Source organism: Phaseolus vulgaris, chromosome 8, assembly GCF_051622355.1.
Source record: "Phaseolus vulgaris cultivar YP4 chromosome 8, ASM5162235v1, whole genome shotgun sequence".
Taxonomy (NCBI): domain Eukaryota; kingdom Viridiplantae; phylum Streptophyta; class Magnoliopsida; order Fabales; family Fabaceae; genus Phaseolus; species Phaseolus vulgaris.
Window position 1 is genome coordinate 54654522 of NC_143505.1, and position 25748 is coordinate 54680269.

General features: G+C 28.8%; 2 protein-coding genes and 1 non-coding gene across 3 annotated transcripts; all 3 read left to right on the plus strand.

Annotated features, from left to right (window-relative positions):
- Positions 1-3376: 3376 nt before the first annotated feature.
- LOC137826745 (Leucine-rich repeat (LRR) family protein) lies at positions 3377-7929 on the plus strand. Its single transcript, XM_068632878.1, has 6 exons — positions 3377-3839; positions 4813-4884; positions 5685-5828; positions 6790-6861; positions 6965-7036; positions 7638-7929. The coding sequence occupies exons 1-6, from the start codon at positions 3400-3402 to the stop codon at positions 7708-7710; spliced, it is 873 nt and encodes a 290-aa protein (XP_068488979.1). The 5' UTR covers positions 3377-3399; the 3' UTR covers positions 7711-7929.
- A 1138-nt stretch (positions 7930-9067) lies between these two features.
- On the plus strand, positions 9068-9151 carry TRNAL-CAA (transfer RNA leucine (anticodon CAA)). Its single transcript has one exon. It is a non-coding gene; the product is annotated as a tRNA-Leu (tRNA).
- Positions 9152-18897: 9746 nt separating this feature from the next.
- On the plus strand, positions 18898-24932 carry LOC137827070 (L-ascorbate oxidase). The gene is made up of 5 exons (XM_068633280.2): positions 18898-19212; positions 19372-19464; positions 19683-19895; positions 20580-20774; positions 23836-24932. The coding sequence occupies exons 1-5, from the start codon at positions 18934-18936 to the stop codon at positions 24793-24795; spliced, it is 1740 nt and encodes a 579-aa protein (XP_068489381.1). The 5' UTR covers positions 18898-18933; the 3' UTR covers positions 24796-24932.
- The last annotated feature ends 816 nt before the right edge of the window (positions 24933-25748 follow it).

Below are 25748 nucleotides of genomic sequence, written 5' to 3' on the forward strand. Positions count from 1 at the left end.
GACTAATGTTTTGTTGATGCTTCGTAATCGATGGTATACTTGTCTTAATGACTGTGAGAAAATCAGGTTTAAGGTTACTCATATTTTTCGTGAAGAAAATGAATGTGCTGATAAGTTGGCTAATTTAAGATTTATTCATAGATAACCATTTCATTAGTATAATAGGTTTCCATATAGTTTGTTCCTAAAATTATTTATGAATATGTATAGTCTACCTATGTATAGTTTTTGTTAGCATATGAATTTTGGTATAATCCCCCCATAGTTTTGTATTTTTTTTAATAATATTTTTTTCATGTGATGACAGATGATTGTTGTTATTTGAGGTGTCAACTTAGTTGAGATGTTAAGTTGCATAGTGATGCCTAACATGAAAGCTTTTATAAAAAATTGTATTTTAAAAATTTATTATTAATATATATATATATATTAAAAGTACATTTAATCATATAAATGTTTTCTAAGCTTTTAATTGATTAATTAATGTTTCTCATCAAATAAATCAAAGTAGTTATTAGTTTTACATGTTAAATTATTTAATTATTTTATAATTTATTTTGTAAGTGTTGATGATTTAAGTTACAACAATGTTGTATATATTGCATTCTTTGAGTAATATAATACAAAAAAAAATTAATCTTTTAAAATATTTTTTATTTTAATTTTTAATAAATAAAGATTGACACACTAGTTCATTCCATCTCTAACCAGTGGTGAATTAGACCATGTGGACCAAAACGGACTAACTGACTAAGAATACCAATCAAATCCACCAATTTTTTGCGGACAAATTAACCCACTTTACCACACACAGAAATGTGCATGATATGAGGCTACTTAAACACTAATGCATGTAATGATTACTCTTCACTAATCATATCCCATATCAATATCAAGTGGTATATATTTAATTAATCAAAAAAGTTCTTTAACGATTCACAAAACACCAGTTATACACAATTACACCTTAACTTCAAACAATCTAAATCAGTTTTAAAAAAAAATGTAACTATATCAGCTCCCCCTTGCTTGGAAGTTTTGTGTCCTAATAGCTAAATAGTTTCAAAATATCACAAAAAGTTTAAATTGAACTTGTGGTACTTCCAAGGTTTTAACCTTATAAATCGGTATCTCCCTCAAGAAGAAAGTATGGCTTCGCAATCAATAGTGAGAGCGAATTGGTTGAATAAAAAACGTATTATAATTGAAATGTCTTCTTAAAGCTTTTTTAAAGATAAGTAATGACAAGAATTACAATAAAGTAAGAAAAATAAATAATATTGTCAAATGAAAAAAAAATGCACATAAAATCCACATCGAGTTAAATTCAAGCAATCTTAAATGGATTGTTTCAGAATATTTTTGAACTATTTAGTTGCAATAATTCTTATGCAACTAGAAGAAGAACAATTTATAACCTTTTTAAAAAAATCATTTATGAAGGAACACAAGATATTAAAAGTACTCAAATAGATATAAACATAACACACTTATATCAATACGGAAGAATATAAAGAAAGAAAATATTCCACCCGTTCTTCAAAATAATTTCTATCTTAACAATATATTTTATCGCGAAATATTTTAATTATTTAATAAAAATATTTTTTTTTTAAAATTGTTCCATACAAATGCATTATAATAATGTTTTGTAAGAAAATTATCTCTTATCGTACAAAAGGGATTGATACCCTCCTACCGGTTGAATAATTTATTCATTGTTTTGATTAAATCCGTTTTGGTGAGTCGGTACACACTCTTTCTTTTATTCCTTAGACTTGTTTGGCTTGTCTTTTCTTCCTCTCCTCTTGTTCCTCTACTTCATTCCAACTTTATTTTCTTTATACGTTTTCTTGGTCGGGAGAACACCTGCAAAACATGCTCCGACACTTAAGTGAGTATTCGGTGCTCGATGCAATAAATGCTTAATGACTTATCTTTTTTTTTATTGAAAGTTATACTTATTTATATGTTTGTAACGAGTCTCGTTATTGTGGGACTAAGATTAATGTATGGATCATAATTAGGAGTATACTGCCTAATTTTTTTTTGGTACGATTTAGTCTTAATAATCATCTCTTAATTTTAATACATTTTAAACGTATCGATCGAGGATAATGGATATCAAACCCTATATAACTTGTAAGTTCTCACCTATACGTTATCTTACATCTCCAATTCTACTGTATAAAAAAAACGTGAAAAAAAGGTTAGTTCACATAAGTAATAATTTCTTACAATAATCTGTATATTTCTAACGTGATAAACACTTCTTACACATTACTTCATGTATTTATACCCATTTTAAGCAATAGATTTGAGAAATAAAAATGGTATTTGGACAAGATTAGAAGATGACGATCCTTCTACCAAAACTAGTGGATGGATCCGTTGACGAAAGTCAGTATGTGCAGTGCAGCAGCACCACAGCCATAAATTATTAAACCATTTTGGATACTCCCAACCACTTTAGGTGGTGCCAATAATGGTGGTTGCACAGACTTGGCATTATCACACAGCATACGCCACTCACCAAATATACTCAACTTTGCACACACAATACACCACTTACCATTTTATTTTTCACATTTATATCATTATTTATTGTAATTAATTAAATAAGAAAATTTATGTTTCAATGTAACAACAAGACGTAGAAATTTAATATAAGAGAATTTAGTCTCTTTTATCAAGTCATTAGGTTTTTAGAGAAACAATTATTGTTTCCTCTCTTCAGTGCGTGACATCCGCTAATGACTAAGTACAGAAAATTGTCCATAAAGGGAACATCAAAAGTCAACATAGAAACAGAAGAAAAACACAAAGATAATGTGAAAATAAAGAGTAAAAAAATTAAAATTTAATTAAAATAGTAATTTCTTTTACACCATCGTATGTAGTAAAATTACTAATTTTATAATAATTACTTTTAAAATTATAGCTAATATATACAGAAGTAACATATTTTGTTAAACTAAACAAAATTAGTGGCAAAACAATGGAACTTTTTTTAAAATACCATAAAAAAATACAAGTTGTAATAAATGGTAAATTTTATTTTTGGCCACTGTAAATTTTTTTTCTTTTATTTTTCTCGTTCTAAATCTGGAAATGACTATTTTTTTTATTTCAATATTAGAAGCTAACTGCTCATTTATTAAAAAAAGTGATTATTTTAAATCAGATAGACTAATGTGGTAACATAATAAGAATATGTGACACCTAATAGTTAGCAAGGAGGAAAGCAATGGCTTAAGATTTTATAGCAACAAAAGGAAATTATAAAAATCAAAATTAAAAGATATTAATTTGTTTTTTATAGCTGTAATAAATAAAACTTATTTGAAAAACTAAACACTAATGATAACTATATAGTATATTATAAAACCGAAGCTCGCCATGTTTTACTGCTCTGTGTTATTCCCAAAGCCGATACTTCCTTTTCAAGTCTTTTCTCTCTCTCACACACGAGATTCTTCCCTCTTCCTTCCTCTCTCTCTAGAACTTCGTCTTCTACTTCCTTCTTCTTCTCTGCGCGGTTGTTGCGAACCTACGAATAAGACCGAGAACCCTAACAAGGCGAGGAGAGGTGTTCGGTTGAAGCTCAGATCAACCATGGCAGCAGCAACTTGCACTTCCATGCGTTTCCTCCTCTCCGTTTCCGTAACCCTAACTCTGCTCCGCCTCGGCGCCTCCAATTCCGAAGGCGACGCGCTCTACACGCTCAAACGGAGCCTCTCGGACCCGGACAACGTCCTCCAGAGTTGGGATCCCACGCTCGTGAGTCCTTGTACTTGGTTCCACGTCACCTGCAACCAGGACAACCGAGTCACTCGAGTGTATTCTCTCTCTATCTCTCTCTGTTTTGTCTGTTTCTGTGTTGCTAAGACTAGTTAGTTCCGTTTCCGTGCCCGATTCTTCTTAATTGTTAGCGTTTGTTGCGTTAATGAACTCTACTGCTACTGCCTGTTTTATCTCGCGGTGTTGATTTTTGCCGATTTTTGTTATTTTGTTAATTGTTTTATGAAGTCGAGGGATCCTCCGTGAGGTTGCAGGATTCACTGTTTGCGGTTGGATTCGTTTGTTTTTATATTCACGAAACAGACAAAGCCGTGTTTTCGTCGAATTACTTCCTGTTAATAGTTAGCTTTCCAGACTTGCTTGCTGACTTACCTGTTTGTTGTTGTGGTGTTTATGTGTTTGGAATTTTTTTTATGTAGTTTAATTAGATGCCTTTCGTTGCTGTTTTACTTTATGGGCGCGGGATTATTGTTGCCTATGATGCATAAATATTATACATTATACATGTATAAGTTCGTGTTGAGTAAATAATCTATGTATTGGCAGTGTAAATTTGGCGTCATCCAATCGCAAATTGAAAAGTTTGTTGGCTTTTATAATAATTAGCTTAAAAGTTATATTAGTGATGATTTCTGATTGATATATGGTGTTGAAGTTTAAAATATGTTGGATACAATATATGTAAAGTGCGCATTTAGACGCGTACAAATTCATAAAACATAATAGATATGTATTGCAATTCATGCTTCTATGTGTCATATGTAGCTGTATTAAATTAAATTTTCTTGTTCTTTTATTAGTAGTTTAGATACTTCTTGTTTCACTTGTACGAATTGGTAAAATATTGATGTCTATTGGAGAAGATAGGAGAAGAAAAGGAAAGTATTGTTCTTCATAGATTGTTGCTGTTATAATGGATAATATCGCAAATCTAACTAAAATATGTTGGATTGACTGAATCTGTTAATATTTTCTCCACATTTATGGTGATAATTAAGGTGCTTTCTACAGGGATCTTGGTAACTCTAACCTATCTGGACATTTGGTACCTGAACTTGGGAAGCTCGAGCATCTGCAGTATCTGTATGTTTTCTATTTTTTGCTTAATATTTTTTGGCTATCGTAACTCAGTTGTCTAGGTGTGCTCGTATGATGGATAGATACAATATATGTATTAGATATGATACATATTTGATATTAGATTCGTGATATAGTTAGTCTAAAAACATATTGGCGATATATGTGTGATACCTGTCAACGAAATATGTGCTATGAATCATTATCATCATAAATCATGTTCTATTTTCAAATTGGAAAAAGAGAGGACTTTGAGTCTATTTAATGTGCTCTTATGATGTATAGATACAATACATGTATCAGATACTGTGTGCATCTCACAATACAAATATTTTATAAATCTATCTGGCATATCTGACACATCTAGATATGTATAAAAATATAAAAAATAAATAATAAATATAATTCCAATCATGCAAATCCAATAGAAGACTTCTAGGACATACTATGAACAAAATAAAAGTATAAATTATCGTAATCATAAATTATTTCGTATTGTCTTCAAGTATGAATAATATCAATATCATTTCTCCCTTGAGATCATTCATAGAGGACAATTTCCATTTTTTGGTTCATTAAGGAACGATGCTTTCTTGTTTCTATTTCTATATTATACATTGTTCATATATATGATATGTGGCTATTTAGATTTTCTTGACTTTTTAAAAAAGGCTTGTGTACTTCATAGATATGTTTCATATTGTGCTCATATTTTACTAAAATGACTGATCTATTGGCATTTGCTGTGAACTATAGCACTTCATATTTGTTTGTGTTTTATATGTTTTTATTTTAATTCGATGCAGTGAGTTGTACAAGAACAACATTCAAGGAACTATTCCTCCAGAACTTGGAAACCTGAAGAGTCTAGTTAGCTTGGACTTGTACAACAACAACATATCAGGCACCATTCCGTCTTCATTGGGGAAATTGAAGAATCTTGTATTTTTGTAAGTCTGTAATAGCATGTTAAGCATGACTGGTCTGATCTGTGGCCTTTGCTTCCATTATCCTTTCATTTGAATTTCTCACAAGAGTTTGAATGATGCAGGAGAATTACAAGAACATTTGGATAGCTACTCATGGACTTTGGTGTTTTTCAGTTATACATTTTATGTAAAGTTTGGACATGGATAGTTGTGGGCTTTGTGGTAGATGTTAAGATGTTGAGCAGTAGGGCATATATTTGATGTTAAGACATCTGAATTGAGACAGTAGATATAAAATAAATTGCTTCCAAAATTCACATGCTCATATCGAAATTTATTTAAACCTCACTCATAGGAGGAATATTAACAGAGTGTTTAGTTCAAAGGAAGGGAGAGAAGGGAAAATAAATTTATTATCTTATACTTATAATAGACAAATAAAGCCATTAAGTAAGCATAATTTAGTCCAATCAGTAAAGAAACAAAATCTCCCCCTTAAAAAGAAGGACGGGGATTCATATATATGACTCATGACTGAGTGAAGAGAGGCTTTAGTATGACTCACTCTGATTAGATAGAGATGATTTCAGTCCCAACATTGAGTGGTATGATTCAATCTATAAACAAACTAAGTAACTTAAAGGGTTCCTGTGTAATATCAAAATTCTCAGTCTATAAATTTTGATGGACCATGTCTGAGTAACATCCAAAATTCCTTCATAAATCAAACTATTAGTCAGTGCATGACCTATTGAAAACCTTGAAAACTATTTGCTTTCCCAGATTCTGAAAGGAAGCTAAGTTAAAATCTAAAATATGTAACAACCTTAGTAATTCCATTTTTGAAGTGTTGGAAGCGGTTAGTCTTTCAATATGATATGGTTTATGTTACCAGTTTCTTAACTGGTGAAACCTTTGATTTTTATTTTGTGGAATAAAAGATTCAGCACTTGCATGTCACTCATTTGTGTTTTCTTTGCAGACGACTAAATGACAACCGACTCACTGGCCCTATCCCCAAGGAACTTGCTGCTGTTTCGAGCCTTAAAGTAGTGTAAGTAAAAATGTTGTATTTACATGTTGATCATGATAGTATTATTTGGTGGTATGATGAAGATGTGGGCTTTCAAAGAGACTAACCATTAACTTATTTTCAGGGATGTCTCCAACAATGATTTATGCGGTACAATTCCTACCTCTGGGCCATTCGAGCATATTCCATTGAATAAGTAGGTCCCAAAACATCTGTCCTGTGCCTTTTTTTTTGTTTATTGTTTTGTTTTTGTGTTGGGGTGAGGGAGGGGGAGGGGGACAACGACGAGAAATTTAGTAACCTTTTGTGCCATACACTGCTATATTAATCACTCGGGTGCAATATTTGCTGCTTAATGAGTAGGATGTTAAAGATGTCTTGTTCCCATTCTATTCATGAAGGTCCTGTTAAACTGTTATTCACATTCTATTTATGGACCTGTTAACTTGTGGTGGTAATATTTGATTGTTATTTATTGTTGTGTTATAATGATATATCTGCATGTAATACATTCTCCAATCATTTTATTGGATAATAGGAATGCAAAATTTTGATTTAATTAAATCCGCTGCCCTGTAACAATCAATGTTTTGTGCATAGTGATGGCAGTGAATCTGATTGCATTTATCTGTTCTTTTAGTTAATTATAGTCAGTTTTCCTGCATTTTTCTGGGGCACTGATTCTGAAATCATTTCAAAGTTTGCACTCTAGATTCTAGCTAGAACATGTTTTCTGCTACCTGGTTATCTTTCCTGTTACCCGTTGAATAAGCATTTTTTTTGTTTCAATGCTGTAGCTTTGAGAATAACCCTCGTTTGGAAGGTCCAGAGTTGTTGGGTCTTGTAAGTTACGATACAAACTGCTCGTGAATAACGTGATGTGGTAGGATCTCAATATATATATTCTAAAATTTAAGTGTATTACCTCATAGTGTAATGGGCAGTGGTAAATGTGATCTCTGGTATATGTAAATTTACATACTGAAGAGCATTGGCATCTGTAACAATATTATGATCTGACAATGATGTTGAGACTTGAATATCTATTGATGTAATACTAGAAAAAAGTCGACTTGGTTACTCTGAAAATATCTGATACGCATTCCTCTCCACTGTAAAGCAATACTTTTTGTCAGTTCCTATTGCAAGCCCTGTTATTGTTTCTTTGTCGCCGTGGTCCACTTTTGCTGGGTGACAGGGAATATCTTTTGCACGGCAAAAAACTTTCTTCAAAGATGGTTTACTCTTTAGGATTTGATGCGGTTACTGGATAATGGTACTAGGAATATTCTCTTGTTCTGCTTTTCTTACAAAGGTGACGCTTATTAAGCAAAGGATGCAATGAAAATGGTTAACAGTTGGATGGTTCGAGTTAACCTCTCAGAATTTTAAATATCATATTTAGATGTTTGGGGAAATTAAAATTGCGTGCAGATAGAAGTGGAGGCGTAATAATGGACAATTTAATTTAGGGAGTGATTTACAGGTTTTTAAATAAATGGCTCCTTCCTTCTACATTGGATTTAATTGGTAATTAACTACGAAACAAGGAAACTAATTTGTTTTAGCGAGAAAACATGGTATTCTATCCTTTTTAAACTCACCATCAGTGCACTCATTGTTTGAATTCGTCGTTTCGAGAGTTGGGGTCATTTATCATGCTGAAATCATTCACGTCTCTATAGGGAAGTCATGGCAAGCGCTGGTAATGAGTTGCAATGCAACAACTCAATTGTTATAACATCTTGTTTGGTTACGTTATGCATTTTGTTTGAGTTCTTCCATATGCTTCCTTTATTATTTAAAATAAAAATATCATATTTTGTTTGGTAAGTTGAACCCTTTAAAGTTTAATTCCACTTTATTGGATAATAAGTTGAAAATATACCGGCGTCCTTTTTATTCACTGCTCTTCTAAGTGAAGGCTCGGGTCTCTCTTTTAAAACCATGTTTGGTATTGCAGCATTCAGAATTGTCGCGTTGTGCAAACAAAATTCTGGACCCTGATACAGTAACACCGGTGTGTGTATTTCACTGTTTACTGTGTCAAAGAAAAGTTTTCCGCAAATTTATGAACGCTTTTAGAACGTCGGATTCAAACGTTTTTATTATACAATTCCACTCATGATTCTATCTAAGCTTGAATAAATAAAGTTAATTACAACATTCTAATATTAGAATATAATTAGTTTTAATAAATAGATAAGCTCAACACTATCAATAAGATGTCAGGATGGCCGAGTGGTCTAAGGCGCCAGACTCAAGTTCTGGTCTTCGAAAGAGGGCGTGGGTTCAAATCCCACTTCTGACAATTTTACTTACATTTTGATTTTTATTATTATTTTCATAAAATTTAGTTAAACCCTTTTAAAGTTTAATTCCACTTGAATCAAGTGTTTGTTAGTAATTGGGTAACAAACTTTTAACATTAAGGTTAGGTTCGGTTGAAAAATATTAAACTTACAAATAAATGCTAACCATTAAGAGAATTCTTTTAATAACACCATTAAAAGAATTTTTTAATGCCACCATTTAGAGAAAGTCAATTGAATGCAAAAATGGTGAAACATAGTTTCTTACATTGTTGTGAAGTTAGATAAAATTTAACAAGTATAAATAAAAAAAATTTAAAATAAGAGAGCACATTTAACAAGTGGCTTTGCATATCTTTATTTCCCATCTGAAAATCGTGGCTCATGAATGAAGTGTTGAAGTTTAAGTTTTCAAAATGCATTATAATTTTAATACTTTTGAAAATTAGTTTTAGGATATAATAAATGACGGATTTTATTTTCTAAGTGTTATTTTCTCTTTTATATTAAGAAATCATTTGATAATTAAAGTTATACCAAACAGTTCCTCCAATTTTTTATTTTTTATTTTCAAACTAGTTCCTGAGTGGTAATAAATATATCATTGTATAATCTAAATTTATGAATATTCAATATTTTAAAAACTACTTGTATAATTTTATTATTTTAAGGCCTATTTAGGAGAACATGCCATACTTGATGAAAATTTGATAGTTTTCTCTTTTGGATTATATAAAATATATTTTAAAAACTAAATTATCATATATCTACCAATTAGTTTTCTCTGTTCTTAGTTTGGAGCAAATAACTTGTATTTCGGAGAAGAAAAAAAAGTACATTATGTATGTCTGAATAACTTTACATTATATTATAAGCGTTATCACATTATAAGAGAAACTGCTAGTTTTAGCCTTTACAGAAGAAGAAGATTAACAAATTTGAGAATCTACAATAACTTGTGAAATAAGTTAAAAGAATGTAGTTCAATTAGTTTAACACGATTCATGAATGATGATGTGTTAAATTCTCCTACATATAAAAAATGACATTTTATAGCATTTTTCTGTCATATTAATAAATAATTTTAAAATAAAATAATTAATCGTAAAAGAATGATTAATTTTAATAAAAAACAACACCAGGCTTTTAAAAACGCATTCATAATTATCTCGTCTAAAGACGTAATATCTCTGACCATACATGAAAGCCAACCTACATAGCATGATCAAACCCTTTTCAACTCTCACTTTTTTGAGTTCATTTGTTGCAAGTTCATCAATTGTTGATAATATATCCAAGCAAAAAGCAACATCATTGTGATCTTAAAAGGTCTCACAAGCATTTGGCCGAACTTGTTGTTGTGAGGCATTACAAGTTTGATGTGGAGTACATGATTCAGAAACCAGATTGCATTGAGCACATTGTGATGGGAATCAATGCCCAATTTCCAGGCCCCACTATGTTGGTCACATTATGAGTAAAATATACTATTAAACCTAACTACATTCTGAGTTTATATGTATAATGAATAAACAGTGCATGTATGTTTATAATACTTATAGATGTATCTTTATAACACTTAGGCCTCAACAGGGTCAATAGTAGGATGGGATGTGACCCACATAAATAAAATATATTTATTTTAATTTTTATATAAAAAAATATATTCTACTCATTTATTGTTGTGCCGGTGTATGTGCACTTTTTATTGTGTATCCACACTTTTTATTTTTATCATTATAACACATTTGATACTATTAAGCAATAAACCAGAATTTCATCCTCAATTGTTCAATCAACATTAATCATGAGAAATGTTATATACAAAAGAAGAAAATATAATGAAATATGCTTCTCTTTTATTTGTCTTGGACCCGTAGAGAAACTTAGTCAAATCGTTCCTATCCTTTACCACCACGGTCAACCACTTCCCCTCCATATCCTCCATCACTGTCACCCCCTTATTCTTAATCCTCCCAATCAAATCCCAAAACGTAAGCGTTTTGCTTGTTTGTTCTCCTCTCTCCCGATCCAAATTCTCACTCCTTTCACTCTTAGACTAATGCGCCTCCCCTTTTCTCCTTAAGCCCTCTCTTTCTCATAGACTAACCACTCTCACTCCGACCGACGCACTTTTATCTGGTATTTTTTTTTCCCTTTCAATTTTTTATTCAATGAACAAAATCCTACTATTCTTTAATAGTTTTGTTATAAGTTTGATTAAATTGTTGTATTCGTGTATTTTATGGCACTATTTGCGTCAGCACAATAATAACAATATTGTCATCATACAATACCAAAGACACGCATAAATGAATAAAAAAGAAAAATAAATTCAGACATTGCATTTCCATCTTTATAATTGGTTTAGTAGTTTTGGAAAGAAATTACGACTTCTCATATTTTGAATTTTAAATATAAAAATAGAAAACAAAAAAGGTGTTTAAATGGATAAAAATGAAGATGAATGGGAAAAGAAAAGATGCAATTGGGAAATGCGCAAGCCTCACTTTTGCAATGTTTAGTTTTGAATTTAAAAATAGTGTTATCTCTTCTGTTATGCTTTTGAGATATAAAATTAAACTACTCACAAAATGACAAATATTTCCTCTCATATATTTTTTAAATAATAAAATAAAATTATATAAAATTGGAATAAAATAAAATGGCAGTTAAGAGGAAAATCTCTTTTATATATAAACTAGTGGGCATTTTTCATTTTTACTATTTATATATTCATATAATTTTAATAAATATTAAATTATATGAGAAGATATGTAAATTATCTAAATGCAACATTGATAATAGTTTTATTAAGATTTTATGTTAATTTTTTTATATTTTCATTTTATTGTTTTTGAATATTAAATTTTGATTTAACTTGGGTGTAATCTTGAACTTTGTAAGGTTATCAAGATTAAAATTAAGGTTTAAAAAAATGGACCAGCAAACAATGTCAAAACATAATGCCAATGGTTGTATGTTGGAAGTTGTAGAATATATCACCATATCAATTGAATCTACATCTTTCATGACAAAGAAGTTGAAAAAAATAAAATAATAAACTAAATACAAATTACCAAACTTCCAACTTATGTAATATCTAATAGATCAAAGTATCAGTAGACATAAAAACTTTGCCCGCAAAGCTGGGCTTAGGATTCATACAAAAATATAAAAAAAAATTAAGAAAGCAATAGAAACAAAAATTTTCAAATCCTATAACAATGAGACACGTCTCTGCTTCGAACGCTTTGGGAAATGCGAGAAGGAGGAAACAATGGTGGTTGTTGTTGTACAGTGGTGATTGAAGAGGAAACAATGGTGGTTGTTGTTGTACAATGGTGATTGAAGAGGGACTAAGATGGGTGAGAGTAGGAGAAGAACATGGAGCGTGAAGGAAGAGGGTCAAAATGTGTCAAAATTTATGAGCATTTTTTTTCTTTGGATGCAACTGGTGAAAACTACTCCTTATAAGGAAGTGAAAGAAAGTGGTAACCGCTCAGCTACTCCTTATAAGGGAGTGGATGTAGCTGGTGAAAACTACTCATTCGTAACCATAATCAAATTGTTCACGTTTGGTCACTACTCACATTTCCTAATATTTAACACTCCCTTCTCATTATGCAATTAATTTTCAAAATAAATTATCTCTTTCAATTCAAATGGTTGCTCCATTTATTTTAAATATTTTATTAAATTTATTTCTCTCTCATACAAAAGACACTCTCTCATTATGCAATTAATTCTCAAAATAAATTATCTCTTTCCATTCATAACCATTCCTCCACCTCTCTTTCAATTCATAACCGTTCCTCCACCTCTCTTTCAATTCATAACCGTTCCTCCACCTCACTTTCAATTCATAACCGTTCTTCCACCTCACTTTCAATTCAAAACCGCTTTTCCACCTCTCTTTCAATTCAAAATCGCCCCACTACGTATACCAAATATGGTAGAAAAAATGAGAAAGGGCACAGGGACCATAATACAATAATAAAATATTAATATAAGGATAAAATGGGGAAAAAATTAAGAGCAGTTAAGAGGGGAATAAGAAATCACACGATGACCATAATACAATAATAAAATTAAATATTAATATAAGGATAAAATAGAAAAAAAAAATTAAGAGTAGTTAAGAGGGGAATTCCCTTTATATATAGAAGATATAAATATAGATATTATATTTAAAAATTATAACTTAGATGTTAATCAAATATTAAATATAGAAATTGTTTTTTTAAAGAAGTAAAAATAAATCCACTTATATATATATATATATATACATATATATATATATATTTATTTATTGTATATAGATTATGTTTATACATAGAGAAAACAAATTAGAAAATATGGGTTAAGTCATTATATATATATATATATATATATAGAAATGTTTAATAATATATAATATTATTAAAAATATATCATAATATATAATAACATATAATACTATATAAAAATATATCATAATATATAATAACATATAATACTATATAAAAATATATCATAATATATAATAACATATAATAATATATAATAACATATAATAACATATAATAATATATAATAACATATAATAATATATAATAACATATAATAATATATAATAACATATAATAATATATAATAACATATAATAATATATAATAACATATAATAATAATAATATAATATACAATTATATATTATATATAATATATAAATAATATATAATAAGATCTAATAATATATAATAGAATGTAATAATATATAATAATATACAATAATATATAATAATAAGATATAATAATATCTAATAATATATAATAATATGTAATATATCTAATAATATAAAATATATAATACATAATATATCTATAATATTTAATAATATGTAATATATCTAATAATATATTATATATTATTAGACTTGATCTCCAAATATGAGTGAACTAAGCCAAAAGAAGATGAACATATTGTGAAACACTAATATGAAAAGAACTACGAATGTGTTTACATAACTCGTACAATAAACTTGATAAAATAGACAAATTTGGAACACGCTACTGCATCTTAACAAGTCTAGAATGATCCAACTGAGTATGAATAAGAGATGGAGAATCCATAATTGTGTCAACATCTGCAGAGATATGTAGGTGATAAAGACCATGTCACTCGGTGTCAATAATTCGTCCCGAACTCCAATACTGTAAACAAATAGGATCTTTGGTAAGATAAATAACATCAAGGGAACATGTTAGACGAATAACTAATAATAAGTTGAAGAGAGACTTAGGAACATAAAAAAAATTATCAATAGATAAAGAAGGAAGAAGATGAATAATACCAACATCCTATGATGACACCCTAGAGTCATTAACCATGGTAACATATGGTAAATAACATGAGGTAGACATGGAAGAGAAAAAAAGATTTATTACTAGTAATGTGAAAAGTGGCATTAGAGTCAATAACCCAAGGACCAATAAGATTTGAGTGATTGAGGCTAGATAAAGATGTACCTGAATGTGCAACAGAAGCTGTGGGACTAGAGTTCTGACGATTCTCATACCATTTAAGAAATTTATTGAAAATAGCAAGTTGTCCTGTAGTATCAAATGAAGTAGGATCCATAGTAGAAGGTTGCACATGAGAAGTTTGGGCACTTGAAACAGATCTAGGAGGACGACCATGTAAGATATAACACCTGTCAATTTTGTGGCCAAGTTTGCCACAATGGTCACACTTGTGACAAACTCTTCCTGTCGGCTTATGAGGGCGAGTGCGATCATTATGATGAGAGACTAAAGTTGAAGAGTCATCAACAAAAGGAGGTATATCAGTAGTGGTGTGTTTATCTAACACATGCAGAAGGGTAGAACAAGTTGAAGTAAAATTGGGCGCAAGAGATCCCAAAATTTGATCGCGAACATGAGAATAATCATTAGGAAGGCCGTGTAAGCATAATAACATGAAGAACTTGGACCTTTGCTCTAGTTCTTGAGAAGGAGTGGAGGCAGGAGGCAATAACTCATTAAAATCATGAAGGAGAGCATGAAGTTTACCCACATATTCAACCATTGTACCGTTAAGACGTTTGGAAGCAACAACGGTGATGAGATCTTGACACACTTCATAAAGACGTAATAATTTTGTTTGTTCCCAAACTTCTGAACATGTCTCACATGTATGAAATTTTTTTTTTAAAGATGAATCAATGGTAGATTTGATCATAATGCATAATTGAGCATCAATTTTCAACCAAAGGGAAATCTCGTTTTCATCAACATTAGGACAAGTGAGATGATCAACATAACCTTGACTCTTAAGCCATAATTTGATATTTGATGCCCAAGTGTTATAATTAGTTCCATCCAGTTTGTCAATAGAAAGATGAATATTGACATAATTAGTATAAATAGATGAATCACGCACAATAGGAGAAAAATCCATAGATGACAGGAAAAATTCAATTGCCGACCAATTAGCGGCAACAATAACAATAGCTTTGACGAGGATTCGACTCCAACAGTAAGAAAAAAATTAAACCTAACCCAATGATCTAGATACCTATTAAAATAGAGAAAAAAATAAAACAAATTATATTAAACATATATTATAAAGATAAAATATATAAAAAGATATGGACTAAGTCCATTAAATAGATAGATTATCTAAGTATAATAATATATGATAAAATCTAGCATTTGTTAAATATAGAAATTATTTTTTAAATATGCCAAAATAAATCTGTTAAAATAGAAACGTGATATACAACATGTGCTTAGAAGAATGAAATTAAATATAGCAATTATAATATAATAAAATAATTATTTAACACAATATTAATCATACGTGTGAAAAATAACTCTTAGAAAAGTTTGGAGAAAACTCTGAAAGAGTTATTTTATTATGAAAAAAGAGTGCATCTCTGTCCCTTATTTATATCTATAATATTGTTCCAAAGCAGGTACAACAGGAAATTAAATATTTACAGAATATAATACAATTTTCATCTGATTATATGCGTAATTGACGTTGTATTTTAAATTTTGAAAATTTCTTTTAATTTACATATATTCTAAGCCTTTGAATGAATTCTTAAATTTATTATCAAAATTTTGGCTTGACTAAGGTTAGGAATATAGTAAAATTTAAAAACAATCTTTTACATTTGTACGAAAATATTATTTTCTCACCTCCTTAATAAAAAATATAAAAATATATGAAAAACATTTTGTTTCGATGAATAATAAGGTGTGAGAGTTGTTGTAAAGTATAATGTTTAATTCTTATTGATAAAAGATAATTTATTTTTGTAATATTTCAAAAAGAAAGAAAATAAAATCCGTTATAAAACATATATTTTGTTCATTGCCCAACACATGCGTTAATCACTTAAAACTTGTTGATGGGCCTGGGCCTGGCCTTGGACAAATTTACGTGAAACAATACAATGTCCTTATTTATACAGAGTTTAATAAATATCACATTAGATTAAAAATAATTAATACAAAATTCGAAAACATTTTGAAATATATTGTTCTCTTTAAGAATTAAAGAACTTTCCTACAAATTAAAAAGTTCAAAAAAGTTTTATAAAGTCTTATTTCAATTTAAAGAATATACATTATTATTTAACCATACTATTGATTTCAGTAACGTTTTCTTATTTATGTAATCAAATTAAAATAAAACAATAATTTTTAACGTTCTAAGAAATGATTTAAAACCAATCAAGACCTAAAAAAGAAATAAATATATTTAATTTGTGAAAATTATTGAATAAAAAAAATCAATAAAGCACTCATAAATTAGGACAGTGAAGAATAAAAATGGTGTTATTTTAGATTGAGTTGAGATTTGAAGAGATGAATAAGCTAATATAAAATGTGAAAAAGCTCTTCCTACTGCCCTAATTAAAACTTTGTTTTTAAACTATTTTTCTTATAAGAATAAGTTATTTATCTTTTACGAGTAACTTTTTTTAAATAGACCAATTTCTTCTTTCAAAGAGAATATAAATAAACATAAACACATTATAACTATTAACTTATGATTCGATTTAGTTTCGTCATTGAAAAATATAATCATTAGGGATCGGATAGAAGATATATTTGGGGAATTCTGGTTCTTTGTGTATATATATATATATATATATATATATATATATATATATATATATATATATATATATATATTATGAAGTAATTGAGATCCTTTTAATTTTCTGTTCGAATTTTCTAAAAGAAATTCCCCTTTAAGTAATCATTCTGTTTTTATTATGATAAGTATTAAAAAACATTATTAAATAAAAATTAATTTAAAATGTTATTTTATATACTAAAAAATTATTGATGTATAAGATAAATTCTGTTATTAGTATAAATTTAATTTCTATTATTTTTAAATAGTTTATAAATTAATATTTAATTAACTATGAAGATTTTTTTATCAAATTTAAAATCTAAATAATTTTGGTAGTTAAAACGTTAGTAATTAATTAAATATTAATTTAAAAATTATTTAACAATAATATAAATTAATTTAAAAATTAATATTTTTTAATTTTTAAAATAATCTCTAATTTAGTTAATATAATAACTATTTTTTTTAAAATTAGTTTTTATTTAATGATTTTATTGTAGACTACTTTAAATATAAATATTTTTTTAATTTATAAAATAATATTTAACTTAATTAATATAATAATAAATTATTTTTTATTATTAAAATTAGATATTATTTAATAATTTTCTTGTAATCTATTAAAATATAAGACTTAAAAGATCAAATTAAAGTAAAACGAAGGTAAGAGAACAGAATTTACTTTATCCAAGATATTTAATGTTTTATTTACTTTTTTTTCTATTTTAACAAATAATGAAATACTTCAAAGGCTAAGCAACTATAGAAGAACTATAGAAGAATGATTTTTTTTAATCTGCAAGAAAGAATTTATACTGAGAGAAGAATGATTCTTACAATGGAAGCACAAAAGTTAAAATAGCTATAACTTTTTTCTGAATGACTTTTTTATACACTTCTCTGTGACTTTATAACCAGCAACTACTATTTTTTTTGTGGACGAAATCAAATACATTTTACCTGCTTCACCACCCCAAGCCAATACAAAAATTTCATTAATATTACCCACTCAATTTCTATGTTCATATACTCCCAAATTTAAATAAAAATAAATAATCTAAATTCGGAAAAAATAGGGTATTTTAAAAAAAATATTTAATAATACAAATATCTAGATACCAATTTAAAACTAGTTTATAAATTTTTATTAATAATAAAAATCATTTTAAATATTAATAATTTTTTAATTGTTTTAAAATAGTATCTAACAACTAACATAAGAATAAATTTTTTATTTTTAAAATTAATTTTATTTAGTGATTTTTTTTAGTGATGGAATGATTTGAATATTTTTAAACTTATAAAATTCTAAATAATATATAAAAGGGTACAGTAAAGACAGCTAGTGTTATATTATTCATCTACCACTATTTTATTTTTACTTTTATGATGTTATTTGTTCTCTTTATAATTTCTCTAAGATATATATTTACACCAAGAAAAGTAAAAATTTGTGCCACAAAAGTTGATTAAGAGGGTGTTTTTTTAAAGTAAACATATTTTTCATAATAAAAGTAAAATAATAAAGGACAGAATCGATTTCTCTATATATTAAAAAAAAAAAGTACATGCTATGCCCTATAATGCAAAAGTTATGCAGTAGATGAATAATTAAGTTGTAATAGATATATGAGAAATTTCCTCTATGAGCAAAAGCAACACAACAATGAGCTTAAGAGGTGTAATCTTGTGGTGTGTTTGGTTGTGTTTGTTGCAACTATCACTGGGAGCTGTGAGGCACTACAAGTTAGATGTGAAGTACAGATATGGTGAGCCAGATTGCAAAGAGCAAGTTGTGATGGGAATCAATGGTCAGTTTCCAGGCCCAACCATAAGAGCAAAAGCTGGAGACACCCTTCATATTGCTGTCACCAATAAGCTTGTCACAGAGGGAACAGTTATTCACTGGCATGGAATTAGACAGGTTTTCATACTATTTTTCTCACTCTCTTCATGCATATACAAAGATGATTTCGACAAAATGTAAACGTGCTTTTTTCCATATCTTCTTTAAAACAAATTCTTGTAAAAAGTTTGTTTTACTACATATTCATGTTTTTTTTTTGGATGTTTTGTGTTGCAGTATGGAACGCCTTGGGCAGATGGAACTGCTTCCATTTCTCAGTGTGCTATATCCCCCGGAGAAACTTTTCATTACAGATTCACAGTTGACAAGGTATGTATATACAACATTTTTTGACAGTTTTTTTGTTGAATAAATGTTGGACCAACATAAACATGGGTAATTTTTATTACATTTTTGTATGAACAAAACTTACATGTGCATATAAGTGTTACATTTTGGTACAACATAAGTTTTCTGTCTCTTTTTTATTTGATTTGCATATGATGTTGAATGTACAAAGTATGAGTATTAGGTGAAATATGGTGCAGGCTGGTACATACTTCTACCATGGACACTATGGTATGCAGAGAACAGCAGGGTTGTATGGTTTTCTAATAGTGGATTTAGCAAAGGGAAAGAAAGAAGCATTTGATTATGATGGTGAGTTCAACCTTCTTTTGAGTGATTGGTGGCACCAAAGCACACATGAACAGCAGCTTGCTCTCTCCTCCATTCCTTTCAGATGGATTAATGAACCTCAGGTAAATCAACCCAAATATATATATATATATATATATATATATATATATATATTAACTAGTTTACTTTCTATCCAAAAAAATATAGTTTAAAATATTTTTAAATAAATTAAAAAAAAATCTTTAAGTGTATTTAAGTTTCACAAAATTTGTACTTATTTTTTGATTAACTTCATTATTATATATATTTATGGATAATTTGATAATAAGAATCATAAAATCAACAAGTTATAATAAATTTTAAATAATTTTGATATAAACAAATATTTAAGTACTAACTCAACTTATTAAATTTATAAGAAGAAGTTTGTATTCATTTATATACTGTGATATTAAAGAAAATCTAAACTAATAAGATGTAAATAAATTTGAAATGACTGTAATTATTGCTTTTAATTATGATTAACAAAAATTAATTGTGATAGATGGAGAAGGAGACTCTAAGAGTGCCGTGCTTATTCAAATAACACCTTTTTGATTTTTTATGAAGTGGTCCAAGTTCTCCCATAGTACTTTTTAATATTTAATTGATTCCATAGTTTGAAGGTAGGTTAACTCTAAAAGTAGAAGAAAAAGGGAAAATAAAAACTCTACCTATACACTACTTAATTAATTATGAGTTTCAGCTTAGAAAAGGCATCTGAATTGAAATAATTTTGTGACAGTTTGAAACATTTTGCCTTTCAGTCTCTGCTTATGAATGGAAGAGGACAATACAATTGTTCCTTGGCAGCTAATGTTATGAACACCTCCTTGTCCCAATGTAAGTTCAAAGGCAATGAAGAATGTGCACCCCAGATTTTTCATGTTCATCCAAACAAGACCTACAGAATTAGAATTGCTAGTGCAACTTCCTTAGCATCTCTCAACTTGGCCATTGGGGTAAGTTTATATTATTGCTCCATCAATTTTTATATATCTATATCATCATAGTAGTTTTATATATATTTTAATTATTTTTTAAATTTGTTAGTGATAAAGAGTACATTCTCTTGGACAATTTTATTATGAGCTAAATATCCAATATTACTATTTTATTTATTTATTTTAATAATAGATATCACGTCAGGAGAAATATATTATAAATGTGCTATATATAGTATGGTACTAGCTTGCACTCTTTTGCTGATAATATAAATGTATATGATATAAAACAAGATTTGTTTGCTTCAAAAGCACTTACAAGTAATATTCAACATAATAATATCGGTAATAAATTCCTAATAGTTAAATTATTATATTTCAGTTAGATCACCCAAATTTGGATTATATGATTGGATTCCAAATTTAGAAAATTAACCGAATTAAATTTTTTAAAGATGTTGCAAAAAGTTATTTTAATAAAAAAAATAAAATAAAAATAACAACAACGTGATAATACAATAGAGATACGATAGAGATGAAACTTCCTTTATAAGTTTGCGGAATGTCATTATAGTATATAGTAGGGATGTAAAAAGAAAACAAGATGTAAGACAAAAATAAAATTTACTTCTTGTCATTGCTTCCTCTTATTTTGATTTTTAATAAGACATTCTCCTTATCTCTCGACCTATTTTACTTTTGTCAGACACAAGGTTGATAGTGTATTGATAACAAACAAAGTGGTAAATGAGGTTAAAAAAAAAGTTGTCTGATTATAAATGTTGACTATGAAAAAACATACAATTAGTTAAATGAGACTTCTTACAATATATGATGAAAATATTAGGATCTTGTAAGCGGTGGATTAGTTGGATAATAGAACGTGTTACAATTTCAATTTTAGTTAATGACAATCCAACTAAGGAAATAAAATCATCTAAAGGTTTACGATAAGGTGATCCTCTAGCACCCTTTCTATTCTAATTATGGCTGAGGGGATGATAGGAATTGTAAGGCAAACAGTCAAAGCATTGACAAGAATTAAGGTGGGAACTAAGAAACTTGAGATTAACTTCTTATAATTTATAGGTGACACATTATTTGTGAGACACAAATTCATAATATATTGGTCCTAAAAACACGCTAATATGTTTTGAAATGACATCAAGACTCAAGGTAAACTTCCAAAAGACTAAGATAGGAGGGATTGGAGTGCAATGTTCTAACTTAGAAAGATTCTCATCCATTCTTAATTATAGTATTATGCATTTTCCTTCTACTTACCTAGGTATTAGCATGGAGGGAAATCCAAGTACGTATTATTTTGGCAGCCGGTACTAAATAAACTCAAGAAAAAACTTTCAAAATGGAATGAAAAATATTTGACATTTGCAGGAAGGGTATGCCTGCTAAAATTAGTACTTACAACTTTACTTGTCTTCTACCTATCACTTTTTAAGCTTCCAGCAAGGTAGGAAAGAAAATTAGGAAATTGCAATGTACTTTTTTGTAGGGGAGAATAAGAAGATAGCTTGGGTCAAGTGGGAGAAGGTGTGTAAATCAAAACAAAAGGGTGATCTTGGCATTAAAGATTTAAAATAGTTCAATAAAGCTCTCATAGCTAAATGAAAATGGAGATTAGAAAACAAAAAAAAAGGGTTTTGAAAAGAAGTTTTAGAGTCAAGATATGAAGAACAAGACATAGATAAAACCAACAAATAGTTTAGATGGTGGAAGGATCTACAAGAGGTATGTAAAAGAGGAAATGGAAATGAGTGGTTTGAGAAAAATAGAGTCATATATATTTTTTGTTATTCTATAGTGAATCAGGTATGAAATATGTGTTATAAGTGGTTAGACACAAAAATAGTTTCACACTGCCATCAACATATCATTTTCAAAACTTTAATGATCGAAAGTTCAATAAGAAAGGAAACAAAGTGTGGAAAGGAATGTCAATAACACTTATTTGGGGATTATGGAATCAGAGAAATTATTTAACACTCCAAAATGAGAAGGTTGATTTAAAAGAAATATTTAGCGTGGCATAACAGAAAACATGAGAATGGATAAAAAATAAATATTCTAAAGTGAATTTCTCTTATTCAAGCTGCTACTTTGATCCATCGTATTGTATATAGTCCTTGAATAAAAATCATAAATAAAAAAGACTTACTAAATTAATGGGGTACTGTAATACAAAGCAAGGAACAAAACAAGAGGGACTGGATATGGTTAAGGAGGTTTGTTGATACCATAGGTTTTTAGGTCAATGGGGGTAGAGTAAGTTAGAGGAATGTAAGGAAGGTTGCTATCAAAAAATAGACTGACTGATTTTTTTTATAGGATAAGGATGTGCCGAGAACACGAAGAAGTCAATACACAAACAAGAAAAAAACATTGGACGAACATAAATAATGACAATGCAACAAGGAGTACAAAAATAGGGACAATTGCAAGATGATAAAAATATACACATGTCTATTATGCTATTGTGTAAGTCATGTAAGGGTAGAAGATAGAAGGGACTTTTGTTAGGGAATGGACAAATGCGATAAGCAAAATATGTACTTTAATATAGCAAGAGATGAACGCTTTGTAGGGGGAAGAGAAACAATGTTATAAGTTATGAGATGTTAAAGTTTATTTTGTATATATTATGTAAAAAGGTTGGAACATCCACATGTGCCTCACTTATGCATATAATTCATTCTTTTATTGATATAAAAAAACAACATCATTCATCATTCTAAGCTATTATTGTAAATAATTTTATATATCTCACATCAATTTTTTTTATAAAAAACCAAAATTATCCATTTGCTTTGAATTTCATCCCTTTTTAATCTCTAATTTAATAATTTTTAGTGATATGTAACAAAATTCTTTGTATCAATATGCAAAATAAAAATTAATGTCATTGATCATTGTCCATACTCTTATAATGTATTTTTATAGTGTATGTAATATGATTTATACCTATAAATTCATAATCTTTGTGAAAAGTTTACTTCAACATGTATGTCTAATTTCAACATGAGTGATTTGTAGTTAATATTTGATTTTCTTTTGCTTGAAGAATCACAAATTGGTGGTGGTGGAAGCTGATGGAAACTATGTGAAACCATTTACTGTTAATGACATAGATATATATTCTGGTGAATCCTATTCAGTCCTCCTCACAACAAATCAAGATCCAAAGAAGAACTATTGGATTTCAATTGGTGTTAGAGGAAGAAAACCTAACACTCCACAAGGGTTAACTATACTAAACTACAAAACAATATCTGCTTCAATTTTCCCCACTTCTCCACCACCAATCACACCTCAATGGGATGATTACAATCATAGCAAGACATTCACATACAAAATTATTGCACGAAAGGGAACCAGAAAACCTCCTCAACACTATGATCGTAGGCTTCTCCTTCTTAATACACAAAACCTTGTCGGTGGATACACTAAATGGGCCATCAACAATGTCTCCTTAGTATTGCCATCAACTCCATACCTAGGCTCTATTAAGTTTAATGTCAATGGTTCCTTTGACACAAAAAGCCCCCCAGACACTTTCTCAGAGGATCACGACATCTACAAGCCTCCCTTGAATCCTAATTCAAACATTGGTAATGGGGTTTACATGTTCCAGTTAAACCAAGTGGTGGATGTGATACTCCAAAATGCTAATGTAATGAAGGGGCAAAATAGTGAGATTCACCCTTGGCATTTGCATGGGCATAACTTTTGGGTTTTGGGGTATGGAGATGGGAAGTTTCAACAGGGTGATGAGAGGAAATTCAACTTGAAGAACCCACCATTGAGGAACACTGCAGTGATATTCCCGTATGGTTGGACTGCTTTGAGGTTCAAGGCAGATAATCCTGGTGTTTGGGCCTTCCATTGTCACATTCAACCTCATTTGTACATGGGAATGGGTGTAATTTTTGCTGAGGCTGTTCTAAATGTTAAGAAAATACCTCGTGAAGCTCTAGCATGTGGCCTTCTAAGGAAGGTGTTAATAAATAAAAAGCACAACTAAAGTTAGTTTTGTCTCTCATGTTTGTCCTTAGTTAGTTTAGTTTGTCTTTCTTTTGTGTTTTAGTTTGTTATTTTCTTCATCATTTTTGGTGGTATATATTGTGCTTTTATTAAAGGTTAGGTTGATCTTTTGACTAACTTTTGTTGTCTTGTTTTTTATTTTTTTCTCTGCTAATTTGTTTTTGTTATTTTAATTCAAAATGTATTATTCTTACTATATAATTTTTATAATGTACTCTTTATAACATGTTGTTGTGCGAGTGAAATGATTATATTTCAACACAAAACTAGATACAACTTATTTTAAACATAGTCATGTTAGATATGATTAGAATGATGTTAGATAATAAAGTAAAAATGAGTTTTCAAAATAATTTTATACAAAAGAGACTAATTTAAAAATTTATGAGAGGGGCAATACAAAATATATTGTAGAACAATTAAACCAATTAAATAGTATTAATTACAAATATTAGCTTTTTTTTTTACAAATATTTATACAAAACAAATTCTCATCTGAGTGAAAATTTAGTGTCATCTCTACAACATAATTACAATCCTCCATAACACTTTTACTTGGTGGCTTGCACAATTATATTACTAGCTTCCTCTTTGATCGTTTTCACTAAATCCTCATACAACTCATTACCAAAAAATCAGAATTTTGAAACATTAGATGCAAATCCTCAAGTATATTTAGTGTTATTCTCTAATTATTAAAGTAAAACTTTAATTATGATCAATGAGCAACGCAAATAAGTACTAAAGAAATTGCATGTAATTTTTTTTTTTACTATATGATAATAAAAGAAACTGGAAGTGGAATGGTTGCTTTATAATGTTATTTTTTTATCAACAAAAATAATAAATTAAATTAAATATTTATTAGATACTCCAATTCATATAAAAAAACACTATAGACATATTTCTCTCTTAAATAACAAAAAAAAACAT

Excerpts from the sequence above, each read along its gene's own strand:
- LOC137826745 (XM_068632878.1), top strand. The coding sequence starts at position 3,400 with ATGTTTTACTGCTCTGTGTTATTCCCAAAGCCGATACTTCCTTTTCAA. Across the intron at positions 5,829-6,789 it reads TTGAAGAATCTTGTATTTTT|ACGACTAAATGACAACCGAC; the intron begins GTAAGTCTGTAA and ends TTTTCTTTGCAG. Across the intron at positions 7,037-7,637 it reads GAGCATATTCCATTGAATAA|CTTTGAGAATAACCCTCGTT; the intron begins GTAGGTCCCAAA and ends TCAATGCTGTAG.
- LOC137827070 (XM_068633280.2), top strand. The coding sequence starts at position 18,934 with ATGAGCAAAAGCAACACAACAATGAGCTTAAGAGGTGTAATCTTGTGG. Across the intron at positions 19,465-19,682 it reads ACAGATTCACAGTTGACAAG|GCTGGTACATACTTCTACCA; the intron begins GTATGTATATAC and ends AATATGGTGCAG. Across the intron at positions 19,896-20,579 it reads GATGGATTAATGAACCTCAG|TCTCTGCTTATGAATGGAAG; the intron begins GTAAATCAACCC and ends TTTGCCTTTCAG.